Below are 17,913 nucleotides of genomic sequence, written 5' to 3'. Positions count from 1 at the left end.
CAATCAGTACGCTCATAACAACTTAAGCATTCATTAAGAAACTCATAGTCGAACAAATAAGCCATTACATTTTTGGTTCACCAAATTCGATACTCGCTGACTTCTATACAAAAAACAGTTATCAGTCATGGTGAGCAAAAAAATACATAAAACGCCACCTGCTGGAGAATACATATTTTGGGCCCACTTATCACTCGTTTCGAAGCATAAATCGGCCCAAAGTCAGATTTTTCCAGCAGGTGGCAGTTTTTCGTTTTTTTTCGCTCTCCAAGCGATTAGTTTTTGTATGGGTATGGGCCTCCTTTATTACCAGAAGAAGTAGATTATTGATGTCGCCTCTGCGCAGCCGCTCCGCGAGCCCTAGTGTGCGAGCCACCCATTACATCCATGTTGTCTACGAAGAGGGAATCGGCGTCAGCAATACTGACGGAACGTTTTAGATGTGTTTTTGTTTATTCGCATACATTTATCAGATTTTTTCCACGAGCAATATGGAACTTCAAATGGCTGTTGTTAGGTAGAATGATGTGTTTGCAGTCAGCAACCGTGCTATTTATTTTTCTTAATGTTATGTAAGAACAGAGACGGTACGCGGCGCCTCTTGTACCGAATTGAGGCGTAATAATGAATAACGCGCAAGATATGTCTCCTGATTTTGTCTTGATGCGCTTGGTTTCTGCGGCTGAATATGACCGATTGGACGAGGATAATTTGACGTCGGGCGGTGGAGTGGTTTCCGGATTTGGGAAAGCTGTCTTGGGTAATCATGGCAACAATATCAACAATGGGTTTGAATTTGATCTGAACAACCCCACAGCAGGCCCGGCGATTTCGAGCAATCCCTCCCCGCACTATAGTTCACAGGTCGAGAGCCGGACGGGAGCCCTTGACAGCCGCTTAATGCTGACTCGACCCATAGTTTCTGATGCGCCTCAACCTCCCGACTTCGCAGTGGCTCAGCGCTTCGATTTCCCTCATGGCGCGGGCAGAGGCTCGCGGGCTCAGCTCATGGTGTTTCAGAACGTCCTTAGGACAAGCGACGGTATTTTGGAATGCGGCCTCGAGCAACCTCCTGGCTTCCAGGTAAGTGAGGCTGATCAACAGGAAGCCAGTTCTGCCTGTGTCATGATGACCAGTGACAACAATATGGATGTGCAACACCAGCGGCTTCAGTGGCACCCCATTATGAAGCTGTCCAAGGTGGTTGCAGATGCAGGTGACCTGGCTGGAGAGGGAGATGGGCTCTGCCACCGGCACCGCCTGGTCACTGATGCCATGGACTGGCCTCCGCTCCTGGACAAGTCCCTCCGCTTCTGCATCCTGGACCCCAAGAAGACCTGTTCGACGGGGAACACGAACTACCACCACCTGGACGACACGGTGCTCAACCTGGCCCGGAGGCTGGGGGAGCTGGGCCAAGCCTCAGAGATGCTGCTGAAGGAGGGTGGAGAGATGCCTCGCTGTTCCTGTCAGAGCATCCTGGCTTCGGCAACGGGGGGCATAGGCCCCGGAGAGGACCCTAGTGAAACCAGTGACGCCCTCCTGGTGCTGGAGGGCCTGGACTCTGAGGAAGTGGGGGACCTGGGGATGAGCGGGGAGGAGTTTAAAGGTGGTGTCCCTGGGCAGGAGCGCGAGACAGACATGGGACAGGGCGGGCGGGGGGCTTTCTCAAGCGGTTCCCTCACGGGGCTAATGAGACAGGTACACAGGCTTGCCGGGGAGTCCTGTGCCTGTGACCCCCAGGTGTGTCCCTCCCCGTTGGATGCCCTGGGCTCTGCTGCAGCCTTAACATCGTCCCTGCCTCTGGCCTCCTCTAACATCACGGGGCACCCGGCAGCAGAAGCCTCCGCCACCCTATTTTGCACCTTACCTTCACAGGACCCTCCCAGCCAAACCTCCCAGTCCCAGCCCCAAAGCAGGGCCACCACGCCGAAGTTAGGGGTGATGTTGCGAGCTGCCTCACCCGTAGTAGTAGAGGGGGCGGCAGGGGGCGAGAAGACGACCAGAGGGAAGTCCAGGAAAGGCTCTCTGAAGATCCGTCTGAGCAAACTATTCCGGACCAAGAGCAGCAGCGGCTCCAGTCACCTACTGGACAAGAGGCCCTCGCTGGCCTCCTCCACCTCCTCCGGGGGCAGCCTGATGGATGTGTGGGGCTCTGGATCCACCAGCACAGACCAGGACACAGGGAGGTGAGGTTAAGGAGAGGGAAGGGAAGGGGACAGCCCTGTGTCTCTGACTGGGCCAATAGTGTTGGTCTAGCTGGGGGGACTGGGAGAGGACAGGGTGGTAAGGCTGAGGGTGCGCGACAGCTCTGCGGTCTCAGCTGGTGTTGGTCTAGTACAGTTATCATTATAAGCTATTAGTGGCTTTACAGGGGATTACTGTAGCGCTAGAGGCACTCAAACAATGTGGGCGTAGTAGAGTTATTATTATAGAAGTTAAGCTATTAGTAGCCAAATGAAGGATGATTATAATGCCACAGGCACTAAAGGTAGACTTGTGGTTAGTGGAACTGCAGTCAATTTCCCCAGTGAGAGACAAACATTTTCGATATGAGAGCTTTTAGCTCACCTCGTCAACAGAATCACGTTACTCCTCTTATCCAGCTGTTTCATGATTTAGCGCTGAAAACAGTACAAGAAAAGTGATTATCTTATCATGTTCTTAAAGAAACATGCTGGAACTTGGGCCTATTGAGTAGACCATATGCTACAGTACGGTAGAGTACTACAGTACGATGACTCCCAAGTAATTCAACTTTGGTTACTAACTTCATCTCCCTTCTTAGGCATGACGGCTTTATCATGTTCTAAACTAGCAAATCAATGAAGATTCAAAATGTCAACCAATGTTGCCATAGTTGTTTGTTCACAGATAAATGCAGTTTAGGACTGTTACCTGTTAACACCTGCTATTATATAGCCTTGACATCATACTCCATAGTTACTGAGATATTCTGGCATCCATAATACAGTGCGTGTTGCATTTCACCTCCTGGAATTATTTGGCATACCTCGGCACCATCCTGGTTCTATACTGTGTGTGCTGAAGCCACATTTTGAATGTGGCTGAAAGCAGAAGCAGACAGGAGCAGCAGGCAAAGACTACCTCACCACATCGTCGTTTATGTAGCCTAGGCTACCCACTCCATTTGGTTATCAACAGAAGCCTCTGGGGACATCTTATGGGCTTGCCACACCATCCCTCATGCCATGCTAATGCCTTGTTTTCATCCTCATGCTGTTGGAGGACTTTGTGTCGGAGGGATCGTGGTAAGATTAGGCCTAATGTATCTAGAGAGTGGCCCGTGTTGGCTTATAGGCTACAGCTTTAGCAGGAATCCATCACAGTATAACTGTGCCCATTTGGTTGCCAGTTGCCACCTTTAGACATGTGGTTCACTCCATTCGCCGTGTAGATTTGGCCTAACAAATTTGTCATGAATGCAGTATGTTGCTGTACCTTTTTGAAAGCAAAGAAAGCAGCTGGCCATAGCAAGGACGTGAACGTAGTTTAGCATTATAGCCTTTTCCCTTTTGTAGATGCCCTCAGTGCATTGTTTTGCTTTATGTTGTCAAAAGTCAGGGGAAACAGTTGGAGCTAGTTTTAACGAGTTCAGCCCGCGGATGTTGGACCAACTGCCAGTACAGCATGTGCGTTCATTCAACATGTCCTTTGAGAAATGTTCATATCTAATTTCAGTCATGTTTTGTTTTTATATCTTTTTTAAATTCTTTTTTTTACTGTTGGGACAACTGGCATCATATTTGACCCTTCAGACGCTCACTGGCTGACTTGCTGTAGTCAAATCTAGGCCAGGTTCACGGTTCCTGATCTAACCCAGCCAGTCATCATCATGCCTGTCTGTCTGAGCACGGCTCCCACGAGTTCCTGTAGTCTCAACTGTGTTCTCATGTTTCCTTTGATTCAGAATGCACAAACCTGAGATGTGCCGTTACTGAACATGATGGGGAACCAGTGTTCCACTCCAGGCAGTTTCCTCTTTCCCTGCTCTCGGCAAACATGGCTCCTCTTTTAAGCGAGGGGAAAGGGTGTGGGGAGGGAGGTAGGATTGTGGGAAGGAGTTTGTAGGTGGCGGGGGGTGAATATCAGCTGCTGTTTACCCTGCTGTGCATCAGGCTTAGCTCATGCGGCATGCTGGGTTTTCCCCACTAGCACTGTCTCTCTCTCACACACACACCACACACACACACACACAAGCTGGCCCCCGCTGCACAGAGCAAAGGAATCTGGCAGTCAGCAAAGCACAGCTATCACCCAGCCAGGCCTTCCAGAAGCTTCCTAAAAAATCCCCAAATGTGAAAAACTGTGGAGTGGTGCTGTGTTTTAGGGGGAAGAGTTAAGCTAATGATGGCTATCCAAACAAGAAGTTACAGCACAGAAATGCTCCAATCAACGAAGGATCGTGTAATCAGAGGAGCTCGTTGTGCTTCTATGTATCAGTTTAATAGCGTAAATCTTAACTATGTCTTCTTGCTTCAGAAAATAGGCTATATTTGTTTTAGTGCAACTGCTGTTTAAATAAACTGATGCTCAAATAATGACAACTGAAATGCAAAACCATCAAGCAGGCACAACTGACTTCATTTTTAACCAATCAAGTCTGTTGGAATAGACAACACCCTCAAGACCCTCAATGATCATTTTGCATCGCTGGCTGCTGACTTCACAGGGTCAGTGTAAGTGACTCTGCTTAAAAAACGAAACAAGCCGATTCGAGGGCAGTCCGGTAGATCATGACTGGTCAGGTCCACCAGCCAGAGGTAAAGCGTCTGACCCACTACATCCCAGAGATGGATCTCAGTCCTTGGTGTTGAGACACAATGTACCCTTGAGAAATAGGCCACTGGTTTCATACAGTAGAAGGGTTAAAAAGACATGAGGCTGAGAGAGATGGTTCAAAATGAATGTTGTGGGATTGAAGTCTAGTGGATAAGGCTGGTTCTTAGGACTATATACGGGCTTCTCTTATGTTTGACCCTCTCTCTGTCTCTCTCTCAACAGCAAACTCCAGCTCTCCAGGCCCCAAAGTGCCTTCTCTCCGTTGGCCTTCGGTCCTGCCTTCACCGGTAATTGTGTGTACTTGAGTGTTTGTGCGCTTCTATTTCTGACTGTGGCGTAAGCTTTATGTCGACGTGTATGGGTTGGTAATGGGTTGCTTGTGCTCGGGAGAGTGTGTGCGACTCACATTCGCATGTACACTTATGTACCTAGATCCTATATCTCTTCATCTGTTTTCTCTCTCTCTCTCTGTTTCTCATTTTCTGTCCCTGGATCTCTCCCTCCAGGTGAGACTGTGTCCCTGGTAGACGTGGATGTTTCTCGTAGAGGGGTGAACTCTCTGCACCCCCCGACACCTCCGCCTCCGCCCAGACGAAGCCTCAGTCTGCTGGGTACTTTCCTCTCTTTCTTGCTTACATTTCCTTGGCGTTTCTTCTGTCCCGTCACCCTCTTCTTCTCCATGTGCTACTCTGCTGCTGGGCTGCCCCTTTTCACTTTCTTTTTTTCCCCTGGGCTTTTCTCGTTTTCCACAAAAACATTGATGCAAATACAAAAGTACATTGAGGATTTGTGTAAGGGACAGACGTTTATAATAAATAAAAAAATATCTAGGCGGGTTAGAAAAGGTGGTCAGGAGTTAAGCATGGGTAGTTTCTCCAATCTCAGTAGCCGTAGTTGCTGCCTCAATGTTTTATAGTTGGCATGTGTGTAACGGTTCACTGTGTAAACCAATTTCAGAAACTCAATAGGAATATACGTGATAGGACAGACACTAAAACGTGTATGGTTCGGTGCCACTTGGGTTCGCAGTACAACAATGACTCGTTGGTTTTCTGTGACTTCAAATGCATTAGGCCTTGTGACTTATGGTACAGGGTCAGAATTGCAGAACTGAATTTGTTTTAAGAAGCACTCAGTTGTCTGTCTGTTTGTCTCTCTGTGTGTGTGTGTGTGTGTGTGTGTGTGTGTGTGTGTGTGTGTGTGTGTGTGTGTGTGTGTGTGTGTGTGTGTGTGTGTGTGTGTGTGTGTGTGTGTGTGTGTGTGTGTGTGTGTGTGTGTGTGTGTGTGTGTTGCTCCTAGCGTTCCTGTCTGTATTGCAACGGAGTCCTCTCTCTGTTCCTCTTTCTGTTGGCTGTGTTGGCCTCAGACGAGGTGTGGGTTTCTTTCTTTAGACCATGTTCTAGTAGGTTAGCACCCAATTAGCATTAGTAAAGTGGTCGATGCCAAGGCGCTGAGACCGTCATCAGACTGAAGATACACACAAGTCGCGATGCAGTCAGTATCAGACAACGGTCTGGAGAGCGCTTGCGTTGCTAAGGTACAAGTCTTTTTTGTATGACTAAAGATCCCACGTTTCCCTATTAGCCTACTTCATATCTATGCCTCTAGCTACTAAAGCCATTTCTGGGCCCTCTGCCTGGGCATCCGGCCACACTTCCTCAACACACGACAATCATTAGGGGCTTAACATCCAGGTTGTGATAGAGGTTTTGTCCATTTTAATGTAGGATGACGATACTGGAGCTCCAGCAACATTTTGGAGGACAAATGAGACTAAGGGAATGGGGGTACAGATGGGTATTTGCTCGATGCCTTGCTATGCCAGTGTCTGTCCAGCTTGGTGATCTGTCACTGCTTTCTTCATATGCTCTGCCTGGTGTCACTTCCGCTCTGTGGCTTGATTGTAACATCACTGTGTGTCGGGATCCCACTTCTGACACCAACAGTACCCAGTTTGGATGTGAGACATTCATTGTGGTTCTTTTGAGGCAAAGTGCTTCCTGTACAATGTGACCACCACCAGTCCTTTATCTTATAGTGTGACGTTCAGCCGTCAGTATGATCAACTTGAAAGGAAGCCAGAGGGAGAGGAAGCCCACATTGCCATTTTGATCTCCGTAAAGTTCAGGGTGGTGGCTGGCCTCTTAAAGCCTGTGCTCTGTTCCAGATGACTTTGGTGGGCCGCAGCCTGGGCCTTTCCTAGAGAGTGGCGTTCATCCCTCCCATGCCTTCATCCAGCATAGCTTCAGCCTCAATGGTAAGAGCAAAGCCGGGGCAAGAGAGGTCAAGGGGGCTTACCAGTGGGGCACAGAGAGAGACTCATAAAGACAGGCTGGAGAATTGAAAAATCATAGACTATGTACCCTTCTTAAACATTTCTATTATACTGTGATATGTCTAACTCATTTCAGTTGGTAGGCTGTTTTTACATTGTTATAAAGTATGTTGTAATTGCGTTGGTGCAAAGCCAGTATTGTTTCTGGACACTTTAATACGTTTGGTTAACAGATATTCTGCTACAGTCAGGTTCATGTTTGGGATATTATTGCTTTCCCTGACAGGGTTTCTTCTTCCTTCTGTAACCATTTGCATATGCACATACAGACTACTAGCATTGGTATTGTATTATCTACTGAGCTACGTTATATAATCAGAAATTATAGTGTGTAGGTAGAGCTGACGCATTTCCCTATTAGATATCCTTCTACTTTGGTATTTGAACATTGTGAAACATTGCAACCTCCTGAATAAGCCCCTGCAAGTTTACAGGACCATTTCTCTTGCTTTAATAGGGTCGGCTCAAAGAAAGGCCTTGGCAAAGTGGTGGGATCAGAGGCAGCAGGGAAGGAAAAGTAACATGGGGATCCCTAATGAAGAATGAGATTTAGAAAGAAGCAGATAATGATACTCATTATCATTTCAGGAAAAGGATTGCATTGATGACCATCTCCTGAAAATGGCGAAATTATAGTTTAATCGTAGATATCACATTGTGCACACGGAACGTATGATTGTGCCCAGTTAAACCTGGTCAATTTGCATGATGTTAAAACGTGTCTGGTTGAATGATTTGGTGATTATATTCAGACAGACTGGTGAGATTGTCAGAGACCGAGGCAGATGAAGTGACTGTGTCCATTTGATGGCCGTCTGTACCTGAGAGAGAGATTAACTTATCGGCTACTCCAGTACATGCATGATACAGACTTATTCGTTATATTATCACAGACGTGTCATTCCACACACTACTTTAACCTATAACGGAGGCTCCAATTTTTTTGTTTGTTAGGTCACATAGTCAGGACAATGACGCACAAGTGCTTACCCTGAGGTACACACTTGCTCATGTTTCTTTTAAGCAGGGTGAATTTATGGCTAATTTGGCAACGAATTCTGGAAATACCATGTGTTTCTAATGCCTTTTTTTTTTTTAAATTTTTTTTTTTTTTTTTACCTAATGTTCTCATAGCAACCAGTAAGAGTGAAGGATGAACCCTGGATCTGAGTGTGTGGCCCTGTGTTTCAGATACGTTCCTGCGGGGTCTCCCCCGGCCCATCCCGCTGCCTGGCGACGTTCAGAACCCGTCTCGGGTGGACCAGCGCCCACTGCTGTGCCCACTGAGCCGCCCCGATGCCAGCAGCTTTGCCACCAGCCTCCGAGAACTGGAAAAAGTAGGACATGTCACGTGTACATGGGCACATTGACATTCTTACAGACACAGTGCTAGGTTCAGACAATGTTCCCTCTAAGCTGCGTAGGGGCGCGCAGCTCCCCCGGGACTGCCGCGCATAAGAAATATCAGCCCGCGCAGAGAAGCATGAGATTGAACTTGAATTGCCAATATTAACCACTTTCAATTCAACATAGCGAAAGAAAATGAACTATGCAAGAGATTTTCTTGTAGGCAGAACACACCGGAGTAGGATTCTATTGCATTGACAGGCACGACTGAGCCTGTACTCTACACACCGGTGCGGCAAAACCAATCAGAGCTGCAGTATCCCAATGTGCAAATAGACCTTTGCCATATATGGATCTGTGTCATTCACTTTGCACGGGACAGTGTTTACACCATGAGTGGTCGTGAGTAGATATGCACATAGATGTGCACATTTGTTCATAATCTTTGCTAGTAAGTGAGTTATTTGCCCATTTATAGGTAGTCAGCAATGGGGGAGTGGTTGCTTCCTACAAGAGCACAAAAGCGAGTCAGGTAAAGACATTTTTTTTCTGTCTTAAAGGGGCAGTGTTGTATTTTGAGACAGGCTTGATTAAGCTAAGTAGGTAATAGGCAAAAGGTAGCATCATTTGTCTGATTCTCTGTAATAATGGTATGGGAATAATTACTTTTATTTTGTAAAGTGGTTTCTTGCATCAAATAACACATTTTCAGTCACCTCCTGATCTGAAGGACAAGTGGATAAACAGGTTAATGTCAAGCCCTGCATATTTTTTCCAAAAGTCACATGGAATGTAGGTCTTCATTGAACACCACACATTGGCTACTACTGTAGGCTGAATGATGGAACAGCTATTTCCATGTTAAAATGTTATGGGACGCATTATCGCCATTGTTTTTTTATGGCAGGCCACTCTGATAGGCCTACATTATGATCAAATAACCACAGTTGCACAGAATTTTCACAAGTTTGCGCTCAGCATGCCCTAAAAATGGAAAATGAGAGAACATTGGACACGGTGCTAGGTTCAGACACGGTTCTACAGTAGGTTCAGACACTGCTAGGTTCAGACAAATCAAATGTATTTATTAAGCCCTTTTTACATCAGCAAAAACCCAGCCTAAAACCCCAAACAGAAAGCAATGCAGATGTAGAAGCACGGTGGCTAGGAAAAACTCCCTAGAAAGGCAGGAACCTAGGAAGAAACCTAGAGAGGAACCAGGTTCTGAGGGGTGGCCAGTCCTCTTCTGGCTGTGCCGGGTTCAGATTATAAGAGTACGTGGCCATTAAGGCCAGATCATTCCTCAAGATGTTCAAATGTTCATAGATGACCAGCAGGGTCAAATAATAATCACAGTGGTTGGAGAGGGTGCAACAGGTCAGCACCTCAGGAGTAAATGTCAGTTGGCTTTTCATAGCCGAGCATTCAGAGGAAATTGTAGAATTACCAGACACCAGATAAGACAGGTAAATTTCACCAGATAGGACAGACTGACCTTAGCCCCCCGGCACATAGACTATTGCAGCATAGATAATGGAGGCTGAGACAGGGGTCGGGACACTGTGGCCCCGTCCGACGATACCCCCGGACAGGGTCAACCAGGCAGGATATAACCCCACCCACTTTGCCAAAGCACAGCCCCCACACCACTAGAGGGATATCAACAGACCACCAACTTGTAAGAGTAGGGGTGTTAACCCCGGTGTCCTGGCTAAATTCCCAATCTGGCCCTCAAACCATCACGGTCACCTAATAATCCCCAGTTTACAATTGGCTCATTCATCCCTCTCCTCTCCCCTGTAACTATTCCCCAGGTCGTTGCTGTAAAGGAGAACGTGTTCTCAGTCAACTTACCTGGTAAAATAACGGATAAATAAAATAAAAAAATGTTTTAAACTTACTACCCTGAGACAAGACTGAGTATAGACACAGAGCTAGGTTGAGACGCGCGCGTGGAGCTAGGTTGAGACTAGAGGTCGACCGATTATGATTTTTCAACACTGATGCCTATTATTGGAGGACCAAAAAAAGGCGATACCGATTAATCGGCTTATTTTTATATATATATTTGTAATAATGACAATTACAACAATACTGAATGAACAATGAACACATTTATTTTAACTTAATATAATACATAAATAAAATCTATTTACTCTCAAATAAATAATGAAACATGCTCAATTTGGTTTAAATAATGCAAAAACACAGTGTTGGAGAAGAAAGTAGAAGTGCAATATGTGCCATGTAAAAAATCTAACGTTTAAGTTCCTTGCTCAAACATGAAAGCTGGTGGTTCAATATTCCCAGTTAAGAAGTTTTAGGTTGTAGTTATTAAAGGAATTATGACGTGTTGACTATTTTTCTCTATACCTTTGAATATTGGATGTTCTAATAGGCACTTTAGTATTGCCAGCCTAATCTCGGGAGTTGATAGGCTTGAAGTCATAAACAGAGCTGTGTTTCAAGCATTGCTAAGAGCTGCTGGCAAACGCAGTAAAGTTTGAATGAATGCTTATGAGCCTGCTGCTGCCTACCAGTGCTCAGTCAGACTGCTCTATCAAATATCAAATCATAGACTTAATTATAAACACACAGAAATACGAGCCTTTGGTCATTAATATGGTAAAATCCGGAATTTCGAAAACAAAACGTTTATTCTTTCAGTGAAATACGGAACCGTTCCGTATTGTATCGAACGGGTGGCAGCCCTAAGTCTAAATATTGCTGTTACATTGCACAACCTTCAATGCTATGTCATAATTATGTACAATTCTGGCAAATTAGTTCGCAACGAGCCAGGCGGCCCAAACTGTTGCATATACCCTGACTGCTTGCAATGAACGCAAGAGAAGTGACACAATTTCCCTAGTTAATATCGCCTGATAACATTAATTTATTTTAACTAAATATGCAGGTTTAAAAATCTATACTTCTGTGTATTGATTTTAAGAAGAGCACCATCACACCTCCTCCATGCTTCACGGTGGGAACCACACATGTGGAGATCATCTGTTCACCTACTCTGCGTCTCACAAAGACACGGCGGTTGGAACCAAAAATCTAATTTTTAAACTCATCAGACCAAAGGACAGATTTCCACCAGTATAATGTCCATTGCTCGTGTTTCTTGGCCCAAGCAAGTCTCTCCTTCTCATTAGTGTCCTTTAGCAGTGGTTTCTTTGCAGCAATTCGACCATGAATGCCTGATTCACACAGTCTCCTCTGAACAGTTGATGTTGAGATGTGTCTGTTACTTGAACTCTGAAACATTTATTTGGGCTGCAATCTGAGGTGCAGTTAACTCTAATGAACTTATTCTCTGCAGCAGAGGTAACTCTGGGTCTTCCTTTCCTGTGGCGGTCCTCATGAGAGCCAGTTTCATCATAGTGCTTTATGGTTTTTGCGACTGCACTTGAAGAAACATTCAAAGTTCTTGAAATGTTCTGTATTGACTGACCTTCATGTCTTAAAGTAATGATGGACTGTCATTTCTCGTTGCTTATTTCAGCTGTTCTTGCCATAATATGGACTTGGTATTTTACCAAATAGGGCTATATTCTGTATACCACCCCTACCTTGTCACAACACAACTGATTGGCTCAAACCCATTAAGAAGGATAGAAATTCCACAAATTAACCTTTAAGAAGGCACACCTGTTAATTGAAATGCATTCCAGATGACTACCTCATGAAGCTGGTTGAGAGAATGCCAAGAGTGTTCAAAGCTGTCATCAAGTCAAAGGCTGGCGACTTTGAAGAATCTAAAATATATTTTGATTTGTTTAACACTTTTTGTTTTGGTTACTACATGATTCCATATGTGCTATTTCATTGTTTTGATATCTTCACTATTTTTCTACAATGTAGAAAGTAGTAAAAATAAAGAAAAACCCTTGAATGAGCAGGTGTCCAAACTTACATTTGATGTGAATTTGGCTATATCTGTGTGATCATAGTGTGGCTGGTACTGGGGTCCTATGAACTGGGAGGATGCGGAGATGAAGCTGAAGGCCAAGCCAGACGGGGCGTTCCTGGTGAGGGACAGCTCTGACCCCCGCTACATCCTCAGCCTGAGCTTCCGCTCCCAGGGGGTCACACACCACACGCGCATGGAGCACTACAGAGGTGAGTTACACACACACACACACAAGCAGGCATGCACATACACACACGCTATAGGTACTCTACGTTAGGGGTGTTCCAATCTGGCTGTACTCTGTAATCGTATCCGTAAATTGACAGTTGCTAGTCAAATTGGATGATACTCGTGATCAGAAAAACGTGGAAGTGTTTAATATGCTTAAGTAGATGTTGGCAAAATGCCCATCTCCCTGCACGTGTAAAGACCAAACTAGCTGCAGATGAGGAGCAGCGTGCGGAGGGGTGTCTTGTCTGTTTCTGTGTGCAGCGACCAGACACGTTTGCTGTCACTCAGAGTGCGCCTCGGCGGTTCATCTTTTCACCCTACCCTAGCCCCGCTTGTTAGCAATGTGCATAGTATCTAACAGGAGGCAGTAGCAATCTAAATGGTCAGACTGAAACATGCGGGGAGAAGTGATCGGGGGAAATTATGAAGTGAAGCGGGTGGACGGAGAAATACAGCTTCACTCTATCCAGTCAGAGAAGCAGGATCGACGTAGAACCCGCTCGTTTCTTTACAGACAGGCAAACTAACCAGTTGAGTTATTTAGACCACGTAGCACCTCACACTTTATTTAAAGATGCACGCTGACACCCGAAAATGTTTTTTTTGTTCCGTTCACTGATAATAAATAAAATTGCGTTGGTGTCAGCAATTGCCCATATCTGTTACGATCCTGTTCTGTCAGACTACTCTGCACGCCCCTACTCTACATGCAGCACTCTTTACTGAAGATGTAAGCCATGTACACACACGTTGGATGGTTTCATGTCGTGTCTTGCCGTTGGATGGTTTCATGTCGTGTCTTGCCGTTGGATGGTTTCATGTCGTGTCTTGCCGTTGGATGGTTTCATGTCGTGTCTTGCCGTTGGATGGTTTCATGTCGTGTCTTGCCGTTGGATGGTTTCATGTCGTGTCTTGCCGTTGGATGGTTTCATGTCGTGTCTTGCCGTTGGATGGTTTCATGTCGTGTCTTGCCATTGGATGGTTTCATGTCGTGTCAAAAACATGAGCTGTCGCACACCGAGACAATTATTTTATGTGGAGGTGCTGACTAACGGCAAATAAACTATAAGCTTCAGAAGAAGGCACAGTGATGCCGAAACATCGGTGATTTACACAATAATTTACTGGGAGTGTGTATATAGAGTGTGTATATAGAGTGTGTATATAGAGTGTGTATATAGAGTGTGTACATAGAGTGTGCAACTCTTTACTATTTGTATAGCTTATAGTTCATGATGTGTCTTGCCGTTGGATGATTTTGTGTCGTGTCTTATTGATTGGTCTTTTTCTCTCTTTCTTCACAGGAACCTTCAGCCTCTGGTGTCACCCAAAGTTTGAGGACCGCTGTCATTCAGTGGTGGAGTTTATCGAACGGGCCATCATGCACTCCAAGAACGGAAAATTCCTCTACTTCCTGCGCTCACGGGTCCCAGGTAAGAACCTACCAATCAGAGTGGGACAATGCTAAATGACAGCTCTGTCACTGTATATGGATCTGAATCATAGGTTACATACAGCACCGTTTTAAAGTTGCTATTACTAACACCTATTTTGCACTGGGTTGTCCTAATTAATTAGGCCTTAGGTTTGTTTTGACTTTACTATATTTTCACAATTAGTGTTGTATTTATTTATGGTGGAGGATGTAGTTCACTATCTAGGGTAGAATTTAATATGCTTATGATGTGTGTTCCTGCCAATGATGTACATTAATATGTGTGTGTGACCATTGTTCCTCCTCCAGGCCTCCCCCCGACCCCGGTCCAGCTACTGTACCCTGTGTCCCGCTTCAGCAGTGTCAAGTCTCTGCAGCACCTCTGTCGCTTCTGCATTCGCCAGCTGGTCCGCATAGACCACATCCAGGAGCTCCCGCTGCCCACGTACGTAGAAACACAACACATAGATCTGCCCACATTATAGAATCGCAACATATAGACCACATCCAAGAGCTCCTGGCTGCCCATGTACATGCACTGCCCTGCCTGTATAGACCAGTGACCCAGGATATAGTGCGACATATAGTGCCCTCTAGTGTACAAAATAAGTGAAACATCCAAAGACAGACTAAATATAATCAACACAACAAATAACCACATAGGCAGGCCAAAATGGCTCCACAAGATGTTGGGATTTGTGTACAATGGTGGGAGTGTTTTAAGATATTGACATAATGGAAGATTTTGATGGTGTGTATTGGGATGGTTATATTTTCTATCCATTAATACACACAGGCAGACAGTTTTGTATTGGAAGAGCTTGTGTAAAATGTACCCCGTCTCTTCCCGTAGGCCCCTCATAGTCTACCTGCGAAAGTTCTACTACTACGATCCTGAGGAGGAGATGTACATGTCAATCAAGGAGATGGGGCGGGACACGACCACCCAATCGGCGACTGGCCAGCCGGAGTCTCAAACGTAGCACTTGGAAGATCATTGGATCAAGTGAGTGATGGACGCTTGGGCCACCAATTGAGCAGTGTTGTTAAATACGTTTATACTGAAATACTGTATTCGGTACATTATACAATTGGCTTTTCCATATATTTTCAATGAAAACATTGTGGTGTGCATTGTTTAGTGTGGCCACTTGTCAGTGTATATAATGTCCTTATCCTTTGTTGTTGCAGGGTTTTTATACAGGTGGACAGCTTACCTGAGACTGATGGTGACTGTGATTGGGGACAGTCTCGCTCAAACCCTCTTGTGCCAGACTGCACTAATCAGCGCTCTTGGTTGACTCGGTATCCGGACGTCTGGGGGCAGGGTTTTAGATGATCCACCCTCCTCCCTTTTTGATTGGCTCACAGAAACTGGAGGAGGGGCAAGGGATGAGGAAACTCCACCCACCCGGCCAGTGAGGAAGATATCTGACCCCGGGGCTGAACTGGAAGAGCTAACTGACTACTTGCCATTGTGCTAACTACAGTAAGCCCCCCAGCTAAGACTGGACATCACTGCAACGTTGTGGAAACGTCACATGTACTTGAGTAGGAAGAACATTTAAACCGAAACGAGCGCACCCTTGAGCCTGGAGGCTAAGACGATAGGTTGAGGGTCGAAGTATATGGAACCAAATCAGTTTGGAAAACGATGCACTTGACCTTTTTTGTACCCCTTCTCTGAAAAGGTCTGGGAAAAGGTACAGCTCGTTGTTTGGACCAGAGTATAAAAAGTTGTCTACTGTATATCAGCCAAGGAGGAGAAACTGTACACACTTTTCTGATGTGATACATTCTCAAGTACAGAGAAATCTAATTTTTTGTTGTTTCCTCTTAAAATATTTGATTGCCACTGATTTGATCTGCACCTTTTGAATTGACTGCCTGGGCTGTGTGTGTGTGTCTGCGTGCCTGTATGTGTGTGTAAATACTGTGCATTGGCGTTAGCGGTTGGTGGCTAACCAGAGTTATTTGGTGGTGTAACATCACTGGAGGATAGCATGGTTGGCTCTCAACTCTGGAATCCAACTGGAATTCTCTTGCTATACTGTTATTGAGCAAATGCGTTACCAGAACAAATAATAATAAAACTGTTGATGGAATTTAAAACATGAGAAAAGCGCCTTTCTTTGTCTATGGCCGAGATTCAATCCAAGGCGCCCAATAGAAAAGGCACGTTGTTGGCTGTTCAGTGCGCTGCTATATAACATACCTTGGATTGAGTATTGACCTGTCTGTCTGTGATTGTGATTGTCTCCAACCAAACACACCCTACCACAAATATACAGTTAAAGTCGGAAGTTTACATACATTTAGGTTGGAGTCATTAATACTCGTTTTTCAACCACTCCACACATTTCTTGTTTAACAAACTATAGTTTTGGCAAGTCGGTTAGGACATCTACTTTGTGCATGACACAAGTAATTTTTCACAGACAGATTATTTCACTTATAATTCACTGTATCACAATTCCAGTGGGTCAGAGGTTTACATACACTAAGTTGACTGTGCCTTTAAACAGCTTGGGAAATGATGTCATGGCTTTAGAAGCTTGTGATAGGCTAATTGACATAATTTGAGTCAATTGGAGGTGTACCTGTGGATGTATTTCAAGGCCTACCTTCAAACCCAGTGCCTCTTTGCTTGACATCATTGTAAAATCAAAATAAATCAGCCAAGGACTCAGAAAAAAATTGTAGACCTCCACAGGTCTGGTTCATCCTTGGGAGCAATTTCCAAACACCTGAAGGTACCACGTTCATCTGTACAAACAATAGTACGCAAGTATAAACACCATGGGCCACGCAGCCATCATACCGCTCAGGAAGGAGATGCGTTCTGTCTCCTAGAGATGAATGTACTTTGGTGCGAAAAGTGCAAATCAATCCCAGAACAACAGCAAAAGGACCTTGTGAAGATGCTGGAGGAAACGGGTACAAAAGTATCTATATCCACAGTAAAATGAGCCCTATATCGACATAACCTGAAATGCCGCTCAGCAAGGAAGAAGCCACTGCTCCAAAACCACCATAAAAAAGCCAGACTACGGTTTGTAACTGCACATGGGGACAAAGATCATACATTTGGAGAAATGTCCTCTGGTCTGATGAAACAAAAATAGAACTGTTTGGCCATAATGACCATCATTATGTTTGGAGGAAAAGGGGGATGCTTGCAAGCCGAAGAACACCATCCCATCCGTGAAGCACGGGGGTGGCAGCATCATGTTGTGGGGGTGCTTTGCTGCAGGAGGGACTGGTGCACTTCACAAAATAGATGACATCATGAAGAAGGGAAATTATGTGGATATATTGAAGCAACATCTCAAGACATCAGGAAGTTAAAGCTTGGTCGCAAATGGGTCTTCCAAATCGACAATGATCCCAAGCATACTTCCAAAGTTGTTGCAAAATGGTCTAAGGACAACAAAGTCAAGGTATTGGAGTGGCCATCACAAAGCTCTGACCTCAATCCTATAGAAAAATCGTGTGCGAGCAAGGAGGCCTTACAAACCTGACTCAGTTACACCAGCTCTGTCAGGAGGAATGGGCCAAAATTCACGAAACTTATTGTGGGAAGCTTGTGGAAGGCTTTCCAAAACATTTGACCCAAGTTAAACAATTTAAAGGCAATGCTACCAAATACTAGTTGAGTGTATGTAAACTTCTGACCCACTGGGAATGTGATGAAAGAAATAAAAGCTGAAATAAATAATTCTCTCTACTATTATTCTGACATTTCACTTTCTTAAAATCAATTGTTGATCCTAACTGACCTAAGAAAGGATTTTTACTAGGATTAAATGTCAGGAATTGTGAAAAACTGAGTTTAAATGTATT

General features: G+C 45.0%; 1 protein-coding gene across 6 annotated transcripts; it reads left to right on the top strand.

The window, feature by feature from the left end:
• The first annotated feature begins 337 nt into the window (after positions 1-337).
• LOC139579370 (suppressor of cytokine signaling 7-like) lies at positions 338-16,182 on the top strand. 6 transcript variants are annotated; one of them, XM_071407947.1, is made up of 10 exons: positions 338-2,189; positions 5,026-5,090; positions 5,310-5,414; positions 6,971-7,060; positions 8,330-8,475; positions 12,445-12,613; positions 13,940-14,068; positions 14,380-14,515; positions 14,924-15,076; positions 15,262-16,182. In XM_071407947.1, the coding sequence occupies exons 1-9, from the start codon at positions 625-627 to the stop codon at positions 15,051-15,053; spliced, it is 2,535 nt and encodes an 844-aa protein (XP_071264048.1). In that variant the 5' UTR covers positions 338-624; the 3' UTR covers positions 15,054-15,076; positions 15,262-16,182. The 6 variants fall into 6 exon arrangements, with proteins under 6 accessions (XP_071264048.1, XP_071264058.1, XP_071264073.1 ...); XM_071407957.1 differs by lacking the exon at positions 6,971-7,060; XM_071407972.1 differs by lacking the exon at positions 5,310-5,414 and having other exon boundaries at positions 339-2,189.
• Positions 16,183-17,913: the final 1,731 nt, after the last annotated feature.

The sequence above is a fragment of the Salvelinus alpinus genome, chromosome 1 (genome assembly GCF_045679555.1).
Source record: "Salvelinus alpinus chromosome 1, SLU_Salpinus.1, whole genome shotgun sequence".
NCBI classification, from domain to species: Eukaryota; Metazoa; Chordata; class Actinopteri; order Salmoniformes; family Salmonidae; genus Salvelinus; species Salvelinus alpinus.
The sequence above is the reverse complement of the archived record's forward strand: the minus strand, read 5'-3'. Positions and strand labels throughout refer to the sequence as shown.

What these genes read in the sequence shown, in the direction of transcription:
- LOC139579370 (XM_071407947.1), top strand. Translation starts at nt 625, where the DNA reads ATGAATAACGCGCAAGATATGTCTCCTGATTTTGTCTTGATGCGCTTG. An exon ending in ACAGACCAGGACACAGGGAG is followed by an intron (nt 2,190 to 5,025) that starts GTGAGGTTAAGG and finishes CTCTCTCAACAG; the next exon opens with CAAACTCCAGCTCTCCAGGC. An exon ending in GCATAGCTTCAGCCTCAATG is followed by an intron (nt 7,061 to 8,329) that starts GTAAGAGCAAAG and finishes CCTGTGTTTCAG; the next exon opens with ATACGTTCCTGCGGGGTCTC.